Source organism: Falco naumanni, chromosome 13 (genome assembly GCF_017639655.2).
Source record: "Falco naumanni isolate bFalNau1 chromosome 13, bFalNau1.pat, whole genome shotgun sequence".
Taxonomy (NCBI): Eukaryota; Metazoa; Chordata; class Aves; order Falconiformes; family Falconidae; genus Falco; species Falco naumanni.
This window is the reverse complement of record NC_054066.1, coordinates 28743318-28761840: the sequence shown is the minus strand read 5'-3', so window position 1 is coordinate 28761840 and position 18523 is coordinate 28743318. Positions and strand designations below refer to the sequence as shown.

The 18523-nt window shown below is 39.7% G+C and overlaps 1 protein-coding gene across 4 annotated transcripts in view; it reads left to right on the top strand.

The window, feature by feature from the left end:
• Positions 1 to 18285, top strand: part of GMPS (guanine monophosphate synthase) — a 29715-nt gene extending 11430 nt beyond the window's left edge. For all 4 annotated transcript variants that reach the window (XM_040613435.1, XM_040613434.1, XM_040613436.1 and 1 more), the window contains 13 exons: positions 653 to 750; positions 1807 to 1910; positions 4133 to 4326; positions 4633 to 4798; positions 6365 to 6516; positions 7176 to 7349; positions 8949 to 9054; positions 9929 to 10044; positions 11034 to 11159; positions 12434 to 12549; positions 14247 to 14377; positions 15955 to 16127; positions 17735 to 18285. In XM_040613435.1, coding sequence (XP_040469369.1) covers positions 653 to 750; positions 1807 to 1910; positions 4133 to 4326; positions 4633 to 4798; positions 6365 to 6516; positions 7176 to 7349; positions 8949 to 9054; positions 9929 to 10044; positions 11034 to 11159; positions 12434 to 12549; positions 14247 to 14377; positions 15955 to 16127; positions 17735 to 17836 — 1758 coding nt within the window. In that variant the 3' untranslated portion in view covers positions 17837 to 18285. The remainder of the gene's footprint in view (positions 1 to 652; positions 751 to 1806; positions 1911 to 4132; positions 4327 to 4632; positions 4799 to 6364; positions 6517 to 7175; positions 7350 to 8948; positions 9055 to 9928; positions 10045 to 11033; positions 11160 to 12433; positions 12550 to 14246; positions 14378 to 15954; positions 16128 to 17734) is intronic.
• The last annotated feature ends 238 nt before the right edge of the window (positions 18286 to 18523 follow it).

Sequence of the window (18523 nt, the reverse complement as noted above, 5' to 3'; positions counted from 1 at the left end):
AAGTCTTTATTTTGAGACTTGTGAAATCTAAAATGCAGATATCTTAATTCCAAATGACAAGGTGAGGTTTTGGAAAGAAAAAAACCTGGCTGACAATTGTACTGTTCCAATATAGCAAGGATTATAAAGTTACAAAAATAGCACTAAGGGAATAGACTCCAGCTTTTGACTGGTTCACCAGCACTGAGGAGCCAGATTTTGAGAAGTTCCAGCCTATCTGAGAGCCCTTAACTGAAGGATGATTGAGGTTTTTGTTCAGCAGCTTAACTGTTTTTTACGATAACTGGCCTCAGATACTCAGCTGATTTGCAGAGCAGCCGTTTGTAAGTGCAAGTAGAGGTACACCACTAAGTATGCATTATTTTGCAAATCTCTACCTATTGTCTACTGTTGTGGATTTCTGCTGCTCATGTGTGCGGCAGCAGTCTCTGGTTATGCTGGCAGAAGGGAATGAGCCCAATACAGAAAAATGATTAATTTTGAATAGAATTCTTGTCATTTTGGAAAACAATATATTAAATAAGTATAATCCTGAAAAACTAGATTGGTATGTAGTGAAGGGCTAGAGCTGTTGTCAGTCATTGGCTGACTGAGGTGTAAAGTGGTACTAGATTGTGTGGTGCTTTTTCATGTAGTATTTTTGTTTTGACAGATGATGAATAAGGTATTTGGAGGTACGGTGCACAAGAAGAGTGTTAGAGAAGATGGAGTGTTCAACATTACACTGGATAACACGTGTTCTCTGTTCAGGTGAATAGGCATTTTAAGTGATCAAAATAATATTGGTAATACCAGTCTGGAAATTGGTGTCTGGATGAGAGGAAGGTTATTTTAAAGAAAATAGTGAAATTGCACCCATGCTTACCTGATAATTTCTAATAAAACTTTTACAACTGTGTTTGTGAGTAAACAAGTTAGTAATTTTAATATTTAGGCATAACTTTTCAACTGACTCTAGAAATGCAGATGTATTTGCTTGCAATATTGTGTAAACCCCTTATTTCACAGTAGAATATCTTCATTGAGACACTGTAAAGTGTACTGCAACATGAGAATCTTTGTGTTAAGCTCTTGCAGTACATTACTCTTGTATTGGCTGGCACCTACCCAATTTTTGAAAGGTAATAGAAAACCTTGAAACCATTTGTTTTCTACCTTCCTTTAAAATTGCTTTGTGATGTTTTATAAAACTAGAATTGGATTTCTTGGTAGTTTGTCAATGCCTCTCAAGTTCCTTGTAAGAATTCTAATAGTCTACTCATACCTGACACTCCGATGGTATTAACTTCCTCTGTAGGGCTACTGCAGAACTTTATATGCTGCCTAAAGCCTGAGGTGCCCAAATTGTCCTGAAAACACAATTTTGAGCAAGAAAACTTCACTTCATTGAAAAAAGCAGGATTCCAAGTATCCTGGCTGACTCTAGATGATTCTACATGTCAAAGAGGGAATACTTCAGTATTGGCATGTTTGTTAAAAAAAAAAAAACAAAAAAACACAACAAAAACAAAACCCAAAAAACCCCCACAAACCACAAAAATCCACAAACGAAAAAAACAAACCACACTCCTTTCTGAATTAAATTCCTCTTCAATGAAGGATGTACAAGAACTTATGCAGCTTCCAACAGAGGCATCTTGGAGGTGGAGATGACTGTTTCTGGGAAAGAAATTCTGCATCTACTTCAAATGGGCCTGGTCAGCTGAGATTGGCTTTTGTTGGAATCCCTAAGGGTTTATCTTGGAAATGCAGGTAGTTAGGTTTTTGTTCTTTTTTTTTTGATTCTGGTTTTTAATCTTTGTTTAGGGGCCTTCAGAAGGAAGAGCTTGTGCTTCTTACTCACGGAGATAGTGTGGATAAAGTAGCTGATGGATTCAAAGTGGTTGCACAGTCTGGGAACATTATAGCAGGTATTAATTTTTTCCTTTAATGGACATTATTTTATACTGAAATTGTCTTTTGATAATGTCGGACAGTAGTTAGAACCAAATGGGAACAGAATATCTGTTATCTAATTGCCAAATAAGTGGATTGTTTTTAACAATTACTTGTATGTGCTTGCTTGGGCATTGTGCTGTTGTGATAACAAAGAAAGAAATAGATGTGAAAACGAATTGTACTGTTTTTACATTGGTGGTTTAAGGAAAATTTAACCTTTGTGAAGGTTTTGTTATTTTAAAGTATGAATATGTTGTTTTTCTTGGTTTTTCACTGTAGTAGTAAAAGTCAAGCACTGCTTAATTATTAAAGCTTGATTAACTTGTTATTGTATTTAATATTGCATGAATGTTCAACTGCGCAAAAATAATGTTGGTACTGAAAGCAGTGTTTCAAACGTTACACACAGATTGTCACAGAAAAATGTAGGACCTTAGAATAAGGTTTTTGGAAGCTACTCAAATTATTCAAAACCAGGCAGCCTCTTTGCATCTCTTTCCTAGGAGGTGGGAGACCTGTAGAGGTCTTAAACTTGCTGGGACAGTAAGATCTCAAAGTATTCACTCAGTTTATTTTACATCTCTCATTAAAAAAAAAAAGAGAAGATGTTGCTCTTAAATCAGACAGGTAGCCAATCTGAGAAAAACAGTCCTTTTAAAAGACTTAAAGGTATTTTGTTATGAACAGATTCTATACTGCTGTTAAGATAAGACTGTTAAGATTCGTTATATTCTGGCTGACCTTTGAAGTGATCTAGAACTCATGCCTACTCAGATAGCAAAAAAATTTGTAGAGCTACGTAAAGTTTGCTGTGTACAGTATGCACACGTAGCTTTAATCCCTCTTTAATAGAGGCATTAGAAATGAGAGTTCATAGAATCACAGAACGGTTTGTGTTGGCAGGGCCCTTAAAGCCCACCTAGCTCCAGCCCCCTGCCCCGGGCAGGGCCACCTCCCCCCAGCCCAGGTTGCCCCCAGCCCCGTCCAGCCTGGCCTTGAGCCCTGCCAGGGACGGGGCACCCACAGCTGCTCTGGGCAGCCTGGGCCAGCGCCTCCCACCCCCCCAGCACAGAATTTCTTCCTTTAACCTGACTGTCCCCCCCTCCAGCTGCAAGCCATTCCCCTTCAGGCACTGGAAGCTGCTCTAAGGTGTCCCCGGAGCCTTCCCTTCTGCAGGCTGAGCAACCCCAACCCTCAGCCTGTCGCACAGCAGAGGGGCTCCAGCCCTCCGAGCATCTTCACGGCCTCCTCTGGGCTCGCCCCAACAGTTTCATGTCCCCCTTATGCTGGGGGCACAGAGCTGGACGCAGGGCTGCAGGGGGTCTCACCAGGGAGGAGCAGAGGGGGACAATCCCCTCCCTCGACTGCTGGCCACGCCGCTGGGGATGCAGCCCAGGTGCAGTTGGCTTTCTGGGCTGCAAGCGCACGTTGCTGGGTCATGTTGAGCTTCTCGTAAACCAACGCCCCCAACGTGTTCTCCCCAGGGCTGCTCTTGCCCACAAGCTGTTGTACCTTTCCCATCTGCAGCACTTTCCTGTGCTGTTCCCCGTGGGCTTTTACAAAAGCGTACGGCTCCTCGTGCCTAAGCAAGCAAACAAATGCTGGTGAGGTGGTAGCCAGGCTTCCAGCAGTGAAAGGAAAATACAGGGATACAGGGCATCTGGGAGTCTAACACAGAGCAGTGTAATTAGGCTGTTTCCTTGCTGTTTGTTTTTTTTAATCCAAGTCAGACCACCACTTACCTGGTGCAAGGTGCAGTATGGAGACTCCTCAAAGTAACCCTCCGCAACAAAGAGAGCAGTGGGGTCACAGGTGTACCCCTGTAGGGACACTTGCACAGCTTCACCAGCACAACCCTTTTAACATGGATGCACCTGTGTCAGTGTGGCTTGGTTGCAGGGTTGTATGAGGTATGTGGTAGGAAAAAATAAATGTAATTGATCTCCTTTTTTCCTAATGGTTTTACTAGGATGTCTGAGTGTTTTCTTTGGTTTCTGAGGGACTGTGTGTTCTAGATATGTAACAGTACCCTTGTTCCTAATCTTAAGCGGAGTCTTTAGTTTTGATTGGTAATTTTTGCCAAAATAAATGGCAAAATAAATCACTCACAAAGTGTATGCTTGACTTTCTTGGGTATGCATTTCACTTCCAATTTTTATTGTTTTGTCACGCTCATTTCTTTGCACTAATGAAGGCATAGCAAATGAATCTAAAAAGCTGTATGGAGCACAGTTCCACCCTGAAGTTAGCCTCACAGTGAATGGAAAAATGATCCTGAAGAACTTTCTTTACGATATTGCGGGATGCAGTGGTACCTTTACAGTGGAAAACAGACAACTTCAGTGCATTCAAGATATCAGAGAGAAAGTGGGCTCATCAAAAGTCCTGGTAGGTAATTGAATTGAAGCTGAAAGATTATTTGCAAAAGCGTGACAGAAAATGACAGAGTTGTTCAGGTTAATTTGAAAAAAGCAGAATTGTTGTGAATTTGGGTAGTACATCAAACAGGTTTTAGAAAGTTTGCACAATTGGGTCTGCACACTGTTTGACGACTTGTTTGCTTCCCGATCATTGACAGTTAAGTCAGTAGTCTGTTCTGATCCTCATGGTTTTATCTGAATTATTTGTTAACACTTTCCTCAGACAGCTGACCAAACTTCGGGGTTGTTTTTATTTTTTTTTCCTCATTCTTAGGTTTTACTCAGTGGTGGTGTGGACTCAACAGTGTGTACTGCTCTTCTGAACCAAGCTTTAAACCGAGATCAGGTCATAGCTGTACACATAGATAATGGATTTATGCGCAAAAGAGAGAGTCAGTCTGTGGAAGAGGCACTCAAAAAACTTGGGATTCAAGTTAAAGGTACCATAGTCTTGTTAAATGTGCTTGATACTACTGATGATGTGGCCAGCATCCTAAAATGTGCATTTAGTGTTTTGTTTCTTTGATTTGAATTGATCTTCGTAGTTCTCGGACTTTACAACTCAGTTGCTAGCGTGGTTGCTGATTTGGAACCACCTTAGCCTATTCACAAAATTTCAAACCTAAAATACTAAGCCTTACTTATTTGATTGGAGTATACAATGAACTGATCCATCTCTTCAGCTGCTGAGATCTGATATCTTCTGTTGGGGCACAGCAAAGCAGTGGATATGTGCCTCAGTCACTGCTGCTCAGCTACTTTTCTGCTGATGGTTGAGTAATCCTTTTCAGCTGCTGCAAAACTCGTTTGATTGTGTTTTTCTTCAGCAGCTTGGTTAACAGTCCTCCACTGAGGCTTTATTTCTTGTCCTGGATCTCTTTCTTTTTGAACTGTGAGCTCGTTTGCATGCTATTATAGCCAAAATTACTTTCTCAAGGCTTTTTTTTCCTTTCCTCTCCTGGCTTCTAAATAGGCAGATTTTAGTTGTTTGGTTTTTTGTTGGTGGTTTTTTTTTTTGGAGTAGCTTGTTAAGGAGCAATACATTATCAGAGAGCAAAAGGTACCTTGTCATGGCTGTTGAGAAGGTTTAGAGGTTTTGGGTACTTGAAGTATGAGGAGGTCAGTGAAGACAATAATGTATGTTTGAGTTGTGCCAACATTGAAAGCTGCTTCATACTGCCTGGCTGATTTATTTAATGAGTAATAGCTACCTGTTCCTGGGGCTTTGTGTAAGTACTGTTGTCAAGTGATTCTCCTGTGTGTTGGTCAGGAAGCGTGGCACTAGGTGAGCAGCGCTTTCCACTAGCCTGACGGTGTGAAACAGTGCAGGGAGCTTGCACATTAGCATCTTGCCGATTGGGCTGCGATATTCTGATGTGTCAAAGTCTAAGCTTTGTTCTACACACATCTTCTTTTATTTTGACTTTTTTTAGTGGAAAATCTGTATCTTATTCTTGCACTCTGTAGACCAATAAACCTGTGCTCTGGCAGGCTGCCAGAGTAATAAATTGAGGGAATCCCTCTGCTGCAGGTGCTCCTTCTGTAGGTCTTGGAGCTCAGTGCTGGTAAAAGATGCCAAAGAGCCTCCTAGCTGATCTCTGCACTGAGCCTCTCTAAACGAAGAGGCGTAATATACCGTGAGTAAACAGTGCATCGTGTAATTTTGGTTGCAGAAAGCCCTTGGGGGAATACCATCCTGTAAATTATATTAAAATAAAGCAAATAAATTATAATCTAAGAGGGGAAGCAAGAGCTGAACTTTCACACAGTTGCCTAGCCTCATAACATGAAAATAATTGCACTCTAGAGTAAGTTAGTAAGAGAAATAAAATATTTTGTTACAATTAATTCTTGAGGTATTGAACAGCCCTATTCAATGCAGTTAATAGTCAAAGGACTGGAATGACTTACTTTCTTTTTTCTAAAGCAATAGAGTGATTTTTTTTGCAACTTGCATAAAAAAATCTTTACTGGCTTTGCCAAAAAATTTCTGTTATTTCATGCAGTGGTGAATGCAGCTCATTCATTCTATAATGGTACAACAACTCTGCCTATCTCGGATGAGGACAGAACTCCACGTAAAAGAATTAGCAAGACCTTAAATATGACTACAAGTCCTGAAGAAAAAAGAAAAATTATTGGTGACACTTTTGTTAAGGTAACGTTTATAATTATTTGTTGGTGGGTTTGTTGTTTTTTGTTGGTTTTTTAAGTAACTTGATTTCAGATATATTTTCTACATCGGACTCTTCATTCCAAAGCACTGTGCAGTCAGTGGCATCAGTGGTCTTAGAAGTTTTGGATGACCTGAGAAGCCATTGATACGTTACCCTAAGCTTAAAACTTCTGGCAATGAATCAATAGTTGAAATATGGTCCACAAGCATTGTAGTGGATCTACCATCACGTTTAGGTATACTGTGTTGGTTGGCCATTCATTTCTATTGCATAAACTTCCATGTAATGTTTTTTCACCAAATCAGTGGGTAGCGTGAATTGGGGCGTGCTGGTGTTGCTTTGCTGAAGATGAGCTATTTTCTGTCTGTCAGCTACCAGTGTTGCTGATGGAGGGAGAATATAACATTTGACAGGCAGTGATGTTCTCGTAGTCTAAAAATACTTTTTTCCGTTTTCTGTTCAATAAAATATGGGTTTATAGGACTATTTCAGCAGTGAGATCATGTCGTAATTAGTTTTCCTATTTGTTTGTGCTTTCGCAGCTCAGTAGCATTTGTTGGGCAATTGATTATCTTCCTTTACACCTTTGACAACCAAAAAGTAGATCAGAACACTTTTCTTTTTTCTCTCCATCTTACAGATAGCCAATGAAGTTATCGGAGAAATGAATCTGAAACCTGAAGAGGTTTTTCTTGCTCAGGGTACCCTCAGACCTGATCTCATTGAAAGTGCTTCCCTTGTTGCAAGTGGCAAAGCTGAAGTCATCAAAACTCATCATAATGACACAGAGCTGATTCGAAAGTTAAGAGAAGAGGTAAATGACAATGAGGATACTGGTGTATCCTTCTCATTCTGACACATGTGAAGCTGAGTATCACAAATGAAGAACTTTTATGTTCTGTTGATATAACTGTCCTATGTTGATGGGACCCTATTCTGATGAGGGCCTTTAGGCTGTGTTGTAACACGTTGCAATTTATTACGTTTCTCTGTAGTTGCTCTATTCTCAAAGTAGTCAGAATTGTTTGAGCGTTGTCCAGCACTGCTGGCAGTTTGAACATGGATTATTCAGTGTGACCAGTGGTGTTCTCAGCTGCAAGCAGTTTCCTCACTCTTACTTTTTAATCCTCAAAACAAACTTGTATTCTAGTAAGGAACCAGAACAATACCAAATGGCCTTTAGCAGGAGAGTATCTAAGACTTCTCAGACAACTTTATTCTGGTTCAGCTGGAGTTGATGGTGTAATGGGTCACTTACTCCTTCTGTTGTATCTCGTTCTTAGCACTAGTCAATGGGTAACCTCTAGGTGCCGATAGGTCAGATCTGGCACATCACAGATTTAGGCAAGAGCAGTGACACTGCTTTAGTAGAAAGGTGATCAGCTCCTGTTGAGAGAGGGCCAAAATTCTCCTCTTAAACCTCTTGTAACCTTCAGCCACTGCAACCATAGCATTCACCTCTCTCTTGAGAGAGAATGAGAATACTGCATTTAAATGTGTTGAAATCTAGGGATAATTCCTTCAGGTATCTACAGCGATGAGTTCTTTCTGTTCTTAAGTAGCTTCTGCATCATGCTTCTAGTAACCTCGTGGGCTACCTGCCAGCAGTATGCTGATGGCACACCATCTGTTTGCCAGTTGTTAATTTAAGAACCTACAGATCTTTCTGAAGTGGCCCAACATGGATAGCTATGGATGATGACCAGGAGCTTGAAGATGATATGAACACAAGAGGTTGAACTGTCTGAAGATAAACAGCCCAAGTGCTGTCCCTTTGATTGTACTCCCAATTGGTCTGTTTAGTCCAAAGTCCAGGAAAGCTTTTTCAATACCTTTCCCATGCAGAGCACTTAAGTATTAGCATGTGAAGCAAATGCAGGAGACTGCCCTATTTTGCCTTTTCTGACATTAGAATGGCAAGTTCTCTGTAAGTCTATTATAAAATAATCTTGAAGAAAGAACCAACATGTGAGACATCACATAACCCTGTTGGAAGGTGCTCAGTTATTAGTAAGTCCACAACCACAGGACAGAAGAGTAACTGTTCATGATCCACACTTGTAATACTTACTGCTGCACAAAGTATTTTCAAGGCTTTTAGATTGAACATCTAGCAAAGACAAGAGAGGTCTGAGTGTTTGAAGACAGAGCCAGCTTGACCTTACAGCTACGTTGACACTGATTGAACCATTGATACTTCTGGCACAATCTTAAACTTCCTTGTCTTATCCTCTGCCCTGCAACTGCCTTACAAAGCTCACATTCATGGGTACTATTCTTTCCAGTGTTTATGCAAGCGTTGGCAGATGATGCTGTGAAAAGCAGGCCAGTTTGACTGGTATAACGTAAACATTTGAGGCTTTTTGTTTGACTATGTAAGCTGGGGTGTAAATTGCTTTTTCATTTTTTTAAGGGTAAAGTAATAGAACCACTGAAAGACTTTCACAAAGATGAAGTGCGAGTGCTAGGAAGAGAGCTTGGTCTTCCTGAAGAGCTGGTTTCGAGGCATCCCTTCCCAGGTATGAGGGCTGCTCTGTGCCACTTAGTGAAGGGCTATGGATCGTATCGGTATTGTTCAGAAGATATGTCACCTGCAGTATGTTGGACTATAAAACTTACCTCAAAACACAGAAGAAATTGATGGATTTAGAGTTTTAGCTTAAGCAGGATTCTTTCAGGAAAAGAGCATTGGAGAGCAGCTTTATTATGTATAGTGATTAAAAGAAAATTTTTATAATTGAGTTTGCTTTTAGCTGCATTTCTTTCTTTTTAGTTGTATAAACCAAAGCAAGAATTGTAGGTAAAGTGCAGCTGAATGCTGCCTGAGCTGTCACATGCATCTTACTTGAAATAATGGCCCGTGTCTGCCTGCCTTTCTAGGGGACTTTTGCTGTTTTGAAAATGATTGCGTGGAGAATAACAACAGTTCTCCACTGTCTTCAGACACTTCCAGAAAATTACATGTGCTTTTCTGTGAGGTAGCTAAAAGGTCAAATACCCATCAGGGGTCTTTAAAAACAACGGAGACTCAACTGTTTGTTATAACCACATCTTCCATCCCAGTTGCTTAGCGAAGGGGCTCCTGTTCGCTTTGGCTTGCTGTCCACTACTCTTCATCACCACTCACTGCTGCTTTACACAACCAGCCAATTTAAGATGTAGATAAATAATACTTAAATGTACTGAACAGACATACTGCTCAGGAGTCAACTGCTTGTCTTAACACCCTACAAGACAAAAAAACCCAAAACCAACCTGCAGTTGAAGTATAGGTACAATGGCAAAACATACGGTACCTAGTGATTGACCTGCTGTTCAGGATGCTGTCACATTTTTAGATGAAAGTCTGTTACCTGTTATTTAGTATAATGATTTTTCAACTTTGCATTGCAGGTCCTGGACTAGCAATCAGAGTGATATGTGCTGAAGAACCTTATGTGTGCAAAGACTTTCCTGAAACAAACAACATTTTGAAAATAGTTGCAGATTTTTCTGCAAGTGTTAAGAAGGTAACAAAACTACTAGTTTTCTGCAGATTAGAAATCAGCATGATCGTTCTGTAGTGGCCCGCAATGAGATTTAAGCTGCTAAAACAACTTGTTTGTGCTCTTTAAGGAATAATGCATTCCAGTACAACTCACTTGAAGCCATTCTGTATAGTACAGTAGAATTTTTAGTGCCTTGACTAGTGCAAGCATTGAACAATTTCTGGAAAATGGAAGTTTATATACCTTTCAAATAGTAAATAAATTTTGCTTTAAAATTAGTTAAACTTTGTGCAGGTGAGATTTCTGGAGATACATGTAGTACCAGGAAAAGATTTTCCCTTTCTGAAGTAATTGTAACTTTCTAGATTTGTCTGCCCTAACAATCACTGAATGTATAAATGGAAGTGCAGGAGTGAGGAACTAATGCTTGCCAGATGTCCCAAACAAAAACCTGAGCTTTTTAATTGGTGATGTTTAAGTTCTCAATCTCTTCACTGTTATGACCTTTGTGATTACTCTAAGCTCACTTGAACTAACTGTGGGGAGGTGAAAAGTCGTTGGCAGAGGCTTGCTCTGAGGCATAAGTTCAAACAACTTCCAAAACTTTTTTGATAAATACTGTGAACGGAAAGTATTTACATCTGCTTTTCCTTCAAAACATACGGAATTGTAGTATAGGGTAACAGGGTGTTACTTTGTTCTGTATTTGAAATAAACAACAAAAATGAAAAGTATAGCTTTGTGAAAGAGAAAATGAGCATAGGAAAAGAGTTTCACCTGTGGCTACGGAGAACTTCAGTTTAAAATACATGCAGTCTAATCAGAAGTGGTTTTGCTAAAATTTAGTCGTTAAATGAAAGATATTTTTTGAGTAGTTCCAAGGGGTAAATGTAGTCTAAATTTAAGAAAACAGCTACTTAAATAATAATTTTATTTGCACTGTGTAAGTTCTGTTTGAGCGCTTGGGGGTTTTATTTAATTAAAATTTATTTTTCTGCATCATTGCACAGCCACATACTTTGCTGCAAAGGGTCAAAGCATGTACATCTGAAGAAGATCAGGAGAAGCTGATGCAGATTACAAGCCTACATTCACTGAATGCCTTCTTGTTACCAATCAAAACTGTGGGAGTGCAGGTAAATGGATTCATTCAGGGGATGTTCTGAAAGCTGCTTCCTAGCAGTGTAGCAGGCTGCAGTGAAGCGTAATAATTGCTGCTTTAAGATCAGAAAATAAAGAGCTTTAAGAACATAAACTTCAAAAGGCGTTGATACCTACGTTACTGTCATTTGTCAGTGCTGGTGTGGTGCAAAGGTGTCAAGATACCTGAATAGGCACTCAAGTAAATGCCAGGTGTTGCATTTGAGAATATCATTAAGTTTGCATAATGCTGGTCACTTACATGTAGTTTCTTCATGACGCTGTAATCTGGTAGACCTCTGCTGTAATCATAGAATCATCACAGAACGGTTTGGTTTGGAAGGGCCCTTAAAGCCCACCTAGCTCCAGCCCCCTGCCCCAGGCAGGGCCACCTCCCCCCAGCCCAGGTTGCCCCCAGCCCCGTCCAGCCTGGCCTTGAGCCCTGCCAGGGACGGGGCACCCACAGCTGCTCTGGGCAGCCTGGGCCAGTGTAATCCTGTTGCCCCTCTGAAGGCTCAGGAGTCCGAGACGAAGTTGGTCAAACCTGCCCTGCTTCCTATGTTTGAACATGTGTGCTGCACTTTCCTGTACTTTTCCAAGTCGCGCTGCATCCTTAGCCTTGAGAGGAAAGGAACCAGAGCAGTGCAGGCAGTTCAGGATAGGGGAACACCTGGATCTGCCCAGGCACATAATGTTTTCTTTCCTTTCACTCCTTTGCTAATGCCACACACATTTTTGTGGGCTGTCCTTTGGTGACAGAAATAAACTGAATAGAAATGCTGAGCTGGCAATTCTTATGGAATTGCCTGCCATAACTTGGGGTGTTTCTTTACTGAGTAGTCGTAGCTGTAAAGTACTTTTCTTTGCACTGTCAGCATTGAATTACATCTTTTATTTTATTGTCAGCTGCTTAATTGTGCATTGATTCCGTTACTCTTTGCAGTCAGCTTTTGCTGTTTTAAACAGCAGTGTCATCGGTGATTTCTATACTTTGTCGAAGGCCTTCCTCAGATGGTCATGAAGATACCAATAAGTAATCAGTCCCTGTGCCCTGGTCACTTTATATGACTCTTTCCATTCTGAATCATCTGTTGTGTTAACTCTGTTTGCTCATTCACTTGGTGTCTCTCAGCCTACTGATTTCACCAGCTTGGTGTCTGCTGAATGTTGGCACAAAATATGGTCCTGTAACCTACAGGATGAACGGGAAAGTAGTGAACTGTTTTGGCAGCAAAGTTCATTTTCAATTTTTTTTTTTTTCAATTTATAGGGTGACTGTCGTTCATATAGCTATGTTTGCGGGATCTCTAGTAAAGATGCTCCACACTGGGAGTCTCTTATGTTTCTTGCCAGACTCATACCACGCATGTGCCACAACATAAACAGGTAAGTATTTTGAATTATCTTTGGTTTTAATGATCCACTTAATACATGGAAGTTTTGCATGCACAAGCATTCTCCTGTTAATTCTATGGTATACTTTTTCTATATGTTGGACAGGTGTATCGTAGAGAGGTTACAGATACACAATAAATCAGAACACAGGTTTATTTCTGGAATTGCTAGCCTGAAGAAGAAATTGATAGCCACCTCCTAATTTTTTTTTAGGCACTTGATTAGCCAACATCCAATGTAACTTAAGCAAAATCTTTCTTGAAACATTCCAAGCCTGCTGATCAGTTGTGGTGTCATGCAGTATTTTTTTGCTTTGTGTCAAAAAGAGAATTTACGTGGGACTGTAAGCTCTTGTGACACACAGGAGAGCTCCAAAGCTGGGCAGTTTAATCTTAATTGAGCTTGTGAATATGCATTTTCTAGCTACTTGATTCTGTAATTTTTCTAGCAGCTGAAGTTGCTTAGATAATATATCAGTTCTGGGGAATGCATATCCTCCTTGCCTAGCTTTAGACATTCTGATAATACTGCTTATAATTGCTTATAGCAAAATTTAATTTTGTCACGTAAGTGACGCTTCCTGAAAGAGTAGTTCTTTTTAAAAGGTGAGATGTTGAATTGCAAGAGACTTCTTTAAACTAAATGCAGAGGGAACAAAAGATGGCACGAAATCAGGATTGCATGTGCAACTATAAAGTGTGTGCTGGATTTACAGCATGGCTATCGTCTTTAAGCTCTTTTGGATTTAATGCTACCCTCCTGAACATACCACGTCTCTGGGAGTTCTGCTCTACCAGGGTATGTTTTCAGAATCTTTCATTATTGTTTATAGGGACACGGAAGCTGGCAGTTTGAGGAGTGAACTGAAATAGTTGGTTGTCTGCCCATCTACGCTTGCAGACTTTATATTACAAACAAAAATACAGAATGTAAAGCTTGCATGTTTTTCTGCTTTGGATTTTAGACAAGTATTTTTTGTTTGTATCTACAAACTCAAATAACTTGTGTGAATCTGTCATAGTAAGTCCTTGTATGAGGCCAGTTGGGTGATGATATCCTTTGCTTTTTGCTCTGCAAGACAGAAAATGCAATGAATGAGATTAAGAAGATAAAGCTGATGTGACTGGTTTGAATTCAGAAGATATTTTATTATAGATGTAGTTCTGTAGATTTATAAACCGCAATGTTAGTGTGCTGTGCTGAAAGCACAGCTATTCATTAACAATAAGTTTTACAATTTAGTGGTATTTTTGGCGGTTTCCTATTATGAGAGAAGATAGAAATTGTAAGCACTTATTAATTGGCTTTCTTAGAATAATCTTAGCATTTACTGACATCAAAGTAAAATTGAAAAAACACCCTTTGTGATATGGCTGAGTTAGCATTTCTGTTTTTTTCTAAAGGATTATTTTCTTTAATAAGTAATACCTGGGGCTATTGCTAGTCTCTGGCAAACCAAAATAAATAGATCTGACTTCCAAAGCTAGTATGCATGTCAAGTTTATAGAATATATGCATGAAGTTGTATTAAGCTCTACTTAGTAGCTAAGGAGCAGAATCAAATATTATGCTTTTTTCCCTAGTTTTATTTTCCTCACTGCAGTACTTAAGAAGCAGTCTTAAGGCCATCTGTTCTATTCTGTGTACTCAAAATGTGGTTTTTTTCTACCATCCTGTTTGTTTTCCAGAGTTGTGTACGTGTTCGGTCCACCGGTCAAAGAACCTCCTACAGATGTCACCCCCACTTTCCTGACAACAGGAGTCCTCAGCACTTTACGTCAAGCTGATTTTGAGGCTCACAATATTCTCAGGGAGTCTGGTAGGTACTTCGCCTTAGCCTGTGGATTAGACTTTTGTTTCAAGATCCCTGCAGACCTAACTGGGTGTAGTTAGAGTGGTGCTGTCAAAATCTGCAAGCTTCTCTAATAAATCAATGGGATGACAGGCAAGAGCCTTTTCTGAAAGCTGATAGCTGAAGGACAGGAGTTTTTAGCCTTTCTGCTAGCAGAATTAATTTTGGGGGATTTTTGGAGACTGAGGCTTGCCTCTGTCAAGTCATGAAGCTCAGAGGTGTCTTGCTTCACTGCAGTGCCAACTTCTGCAAAAAGTAGTTAGCCATCTGAAAGTCAGCTGAATTACTCCTCTTTGATCTCAGTCATCAGTATTTACCTCAAGTAAATAAACTGTGTAAAGAAACTTGGCATAGTTTCCAAATCACGTGAGGTTTTTTGGTGGGAAGAAGGAATCCCAAATACTAAGTTTCTGATGGTGATGCTGCTCACTGTCTGTGGTGGTTTCATATTTCTTAACTTAAAGTAAAAACTGTATTTGTAAACCCAGCCACTTCAGGCTAGCAGACAGTAATACTTCAAACCCTTAACATCCAGGGAACATTCAATAGCCTGTGATAAGGTACACAGGTAGAGTCTGGGAATATAGTAGTTCCGGGGTTCAGTAACTTTTTTTTTTTTACTTAATTACATTTGAAGTTGTGATATCTGTGGGAAGCAGTTCATCAGACTTTGCCTGTATTTTCTGTAAATCAAGTTACAAAGGATATCTCTTTTTGAAAACACATACTTAGTTTGCAAGGCTGTCAACATAATTTGTACAAAATTAGCCTCAAAAGGTTGAAAATAACACTTGTCAGTTGTGTTTGTTAAACTGTAGATGTGTCTTGCTAACTTTTGGTGACACTTGGCTTTGTGTGAATGAATCATTCCCAAAAATAAGACTTGAGTTACCATTTAGTGAAAAAGACTTCTTGTACCAACAGCTTGGGCCGCTGCTAGCAGGGGATGAGAGCCCACCACAGTGTTAGACTGGCTCTGCAGGCTGCCATGCGCCTGAATCTCAAATTTATAGATCATTTAAACAGTGAAATTAGGGGGTCTGTGTATTGGCTTTCAGAAGGAGATATTAAAAAAAAAAAAAAAATAATGATTGTCTGCAGTTTCCTGTCAACCACCAGCAACAGGGATACTTACGAGCTTTCTTTTAAATATCTCAAAGGCACAGAGATACTTGTGAACGGCTCTTTATTTGGGGCTTGATATGGGGATAGATAAAACCCCATGGTTATGTTCAGTGGGAAGGAAAGTAGATAAATTGCATTCAGAGTGAATTACAGGGATAAAGGAGATTATCTGGGTTCTTTTTTTTCTGCATGCCTGCAAACGCTGAAGATCATTTCAAGTGGCAGTTTGGGTAGTTGTAGTGTATGCAGCACTGAGTGCGATTGTCTGGGGTGTGGTAGCAGTAGCAAAAAGACTCCAGAAGATGTAAATGTAGCTCCTAGTATATAGTTTGAAGTACATGTGGGAAATTCTGTTATATTTCTATCACGCTTGTGTGTTTAAGCAAAATTAATGCACTTTGTACTACGATTTTCTGAAGGTTATGCCGGAAAAATTAGCCAGATGCCAATAATACTGACACCATTGCATTTTGATCGGGACCCCTTACAGAAACAACCTTCCTGTCAAAGATCTGTGGTTATTCGAACTTTTATTACAAGTGATTTTATGACTGGTATTGCAGCAACTCCTGGTAATGAGGTTCCAGAAGAGGTAATGTGGTTTTCAAGTTTCTTTTCAACATAAGCTAGTATTGTAGATGACTGATTTTGGCTTTCTTCCCTCTCTCTTGATTGCTTGCCTTGACTTTGATTTTCTTGCAATTTTTTGTCTCTTTCATGGTAGTCATTAGGAAGAATATGGTGGTATTTTGGGGAAAAAACTAATAAAGTGAGAAGCTGGCAAATGGGTATGACAGACTTAAAGGCCTTCCAGCAGAGTTGAGCCAAAATACCAAGAATTAAAAAAGAAAGAATACCCCAACCATTCTTGGGATTTTGAAATTAATTTTTTGCATTAGTAATTGGAAATGTCCTGAGTTAGAGAATTGTCCTTGATTGCCACTTCTGATTTTACTGGAACCTGCTATTTAACATCTCAAATTGTGGGGTTTTCTATTTAGGTCACTAGGAGGGTTTAGGAGTCCAGTTCAGGTGTGTTTTTCTGAGAAACTTTATCCATGTCCAGTTTCAAGTACTTTCTCTCTCTGGGAATTCAGTGTAGCTGAAGAACAGGATTGACTTTTTTTTTCTTTTAATTTTTTTTTTAAATATACTTTACAAGCATATAGGCATTCTTTAGTAATTGTATGTAGCTGAAGCCTTCTACTTTAAGGCAGCCTGCCCATTTAGTAAGAAATTATTCAAGGTTACCATGCAAAACTATTCCATTATATAAAATGAAGATTCATTTGACCTTGGAAGTTTGGGTTTAAAACCAAACCAAACACCACAAAAATCACACCCAAACCAACCACCACCACCCCCCCACCCCCCCCTTATTCAAAATGTAAAAAGGTCACTTTAAGGCTAGGTAATAATGTGGTTACAAAATAGTAGAGGTTGTGGAAAATACCTGTGTTTATGGGGAATATAATCATATTTGATTAAAAATTTTCAGTTTTTCCATAGAGAGCAATGTCTTGTTTGATTTCTGCTTGCACTGTAAAACAGCATGTCATGTAAGTGGGATTGTTGTGGACTGTGGGATTTTTAAGGAAGCTGAACTTGTAAGGATCAGCAAATTCTCATCATAACATGAATTGGTTGTGAACTCTGGAGAGTAACTCTCAATGGGAACTCTTCCCTTTGGGTGCCTTTTCTGCTTTTTGCGGGTGTTCTTATTTGTTTTGTTTTTACCTTTAGAGCTCCCTTTTTGGTTTTGAAAGGGCTTTCACTCAGGCTGTTGTGTTCATGTTTGGCGGTTCAGCTGAAGGTGATGGTCTGAGAAAAATCTGGCAATGATAGTAACACGTAATCGTGTTGTGTTCCTGCTGAACTTTCAAGAAGTAGTTTTGCAGCTGTAGAGCTGCTGCCTTGAGGGAAGTGTATTGTGATCGACACCCAGGTCTATTATCAGCACCAAAAATGAGCAAGTTCCAAATGTAACTGCAGATACCGTGAAGCTAGAGGTTTTGTTTCAGTTGATTTTATTCCATAACTGGTGGTGGTATGCTAATAGCTGTAGGTGCTTTCTCTCCTGTGTATAACAGTTAGTGTGGTCAAAGTTTTCCTGTTTTTAAGCTTTTCTTAGGTAGTTTTCATCGGGTCTGTTTAGCGTGCTTTCTTCTGATAGTTTTTTTTATTTTCCCTACATGATAGGTCGTGTTAAAAATGGTGGCAGAGATTAAGAAGATTCCTGGCATTTCTCGGGTGATGTATGACTTGACATCGAAGCCACCAGGAACTACGGAGTGGGAGTAATTAACTTTTTTCTATTGAAGTACTGTGTGCAGTCTAAATCATATCAGAAACCATTCCCAGTGTTGACATGCAGTACTGTGAAAGAGTGACTGGAGCTGCTACATCGCATCAGATTCCTCTCCTGGAGCATAAACCTGCAGTTAAGAGCTATGCTGGGAATAATAACTAAGTGGGGCTGAGGATTTGTACGGGTAAATAATCATGGCAGCATTGCTGGTGCGCAGACAGATTCCTATTGCTTTTGCCTTTGTCTTACCGGTTCTTCCTGTTTTCACGTGTTTTATTGTTAACTGTCCTTTCAGTGTCTCTTTGTTTTTGTACACTGTGTAAAAAGAGACGGTTTATTTACTTCTACCAAAAGCATTGTTACAGCCGAAAAATGTAACATGAATTCTGTGACCAACTGCTCTTGAACGGATTTATTATAAATAAATATTTTGCCAAATGGAGTAGTGGGTACTGTTGAGTTGTGGAATTACTGTGTATCTGTTGTATACTGTTAAGCTTGTTCTATATTATTTGACGTATTAGCCCATGGCAATAATGTTGAGCTCCAGAAGAGCAATGCTAAAATATTATGAAATTATCTCTGTCTGTCTCTTTGTACTCGCTCCCTCTTGCATCGCTCGGTAGGCGTGCGTGTAGGTAACAGACGTGTATACGCCAGCTCACCTTTAGTATACACTT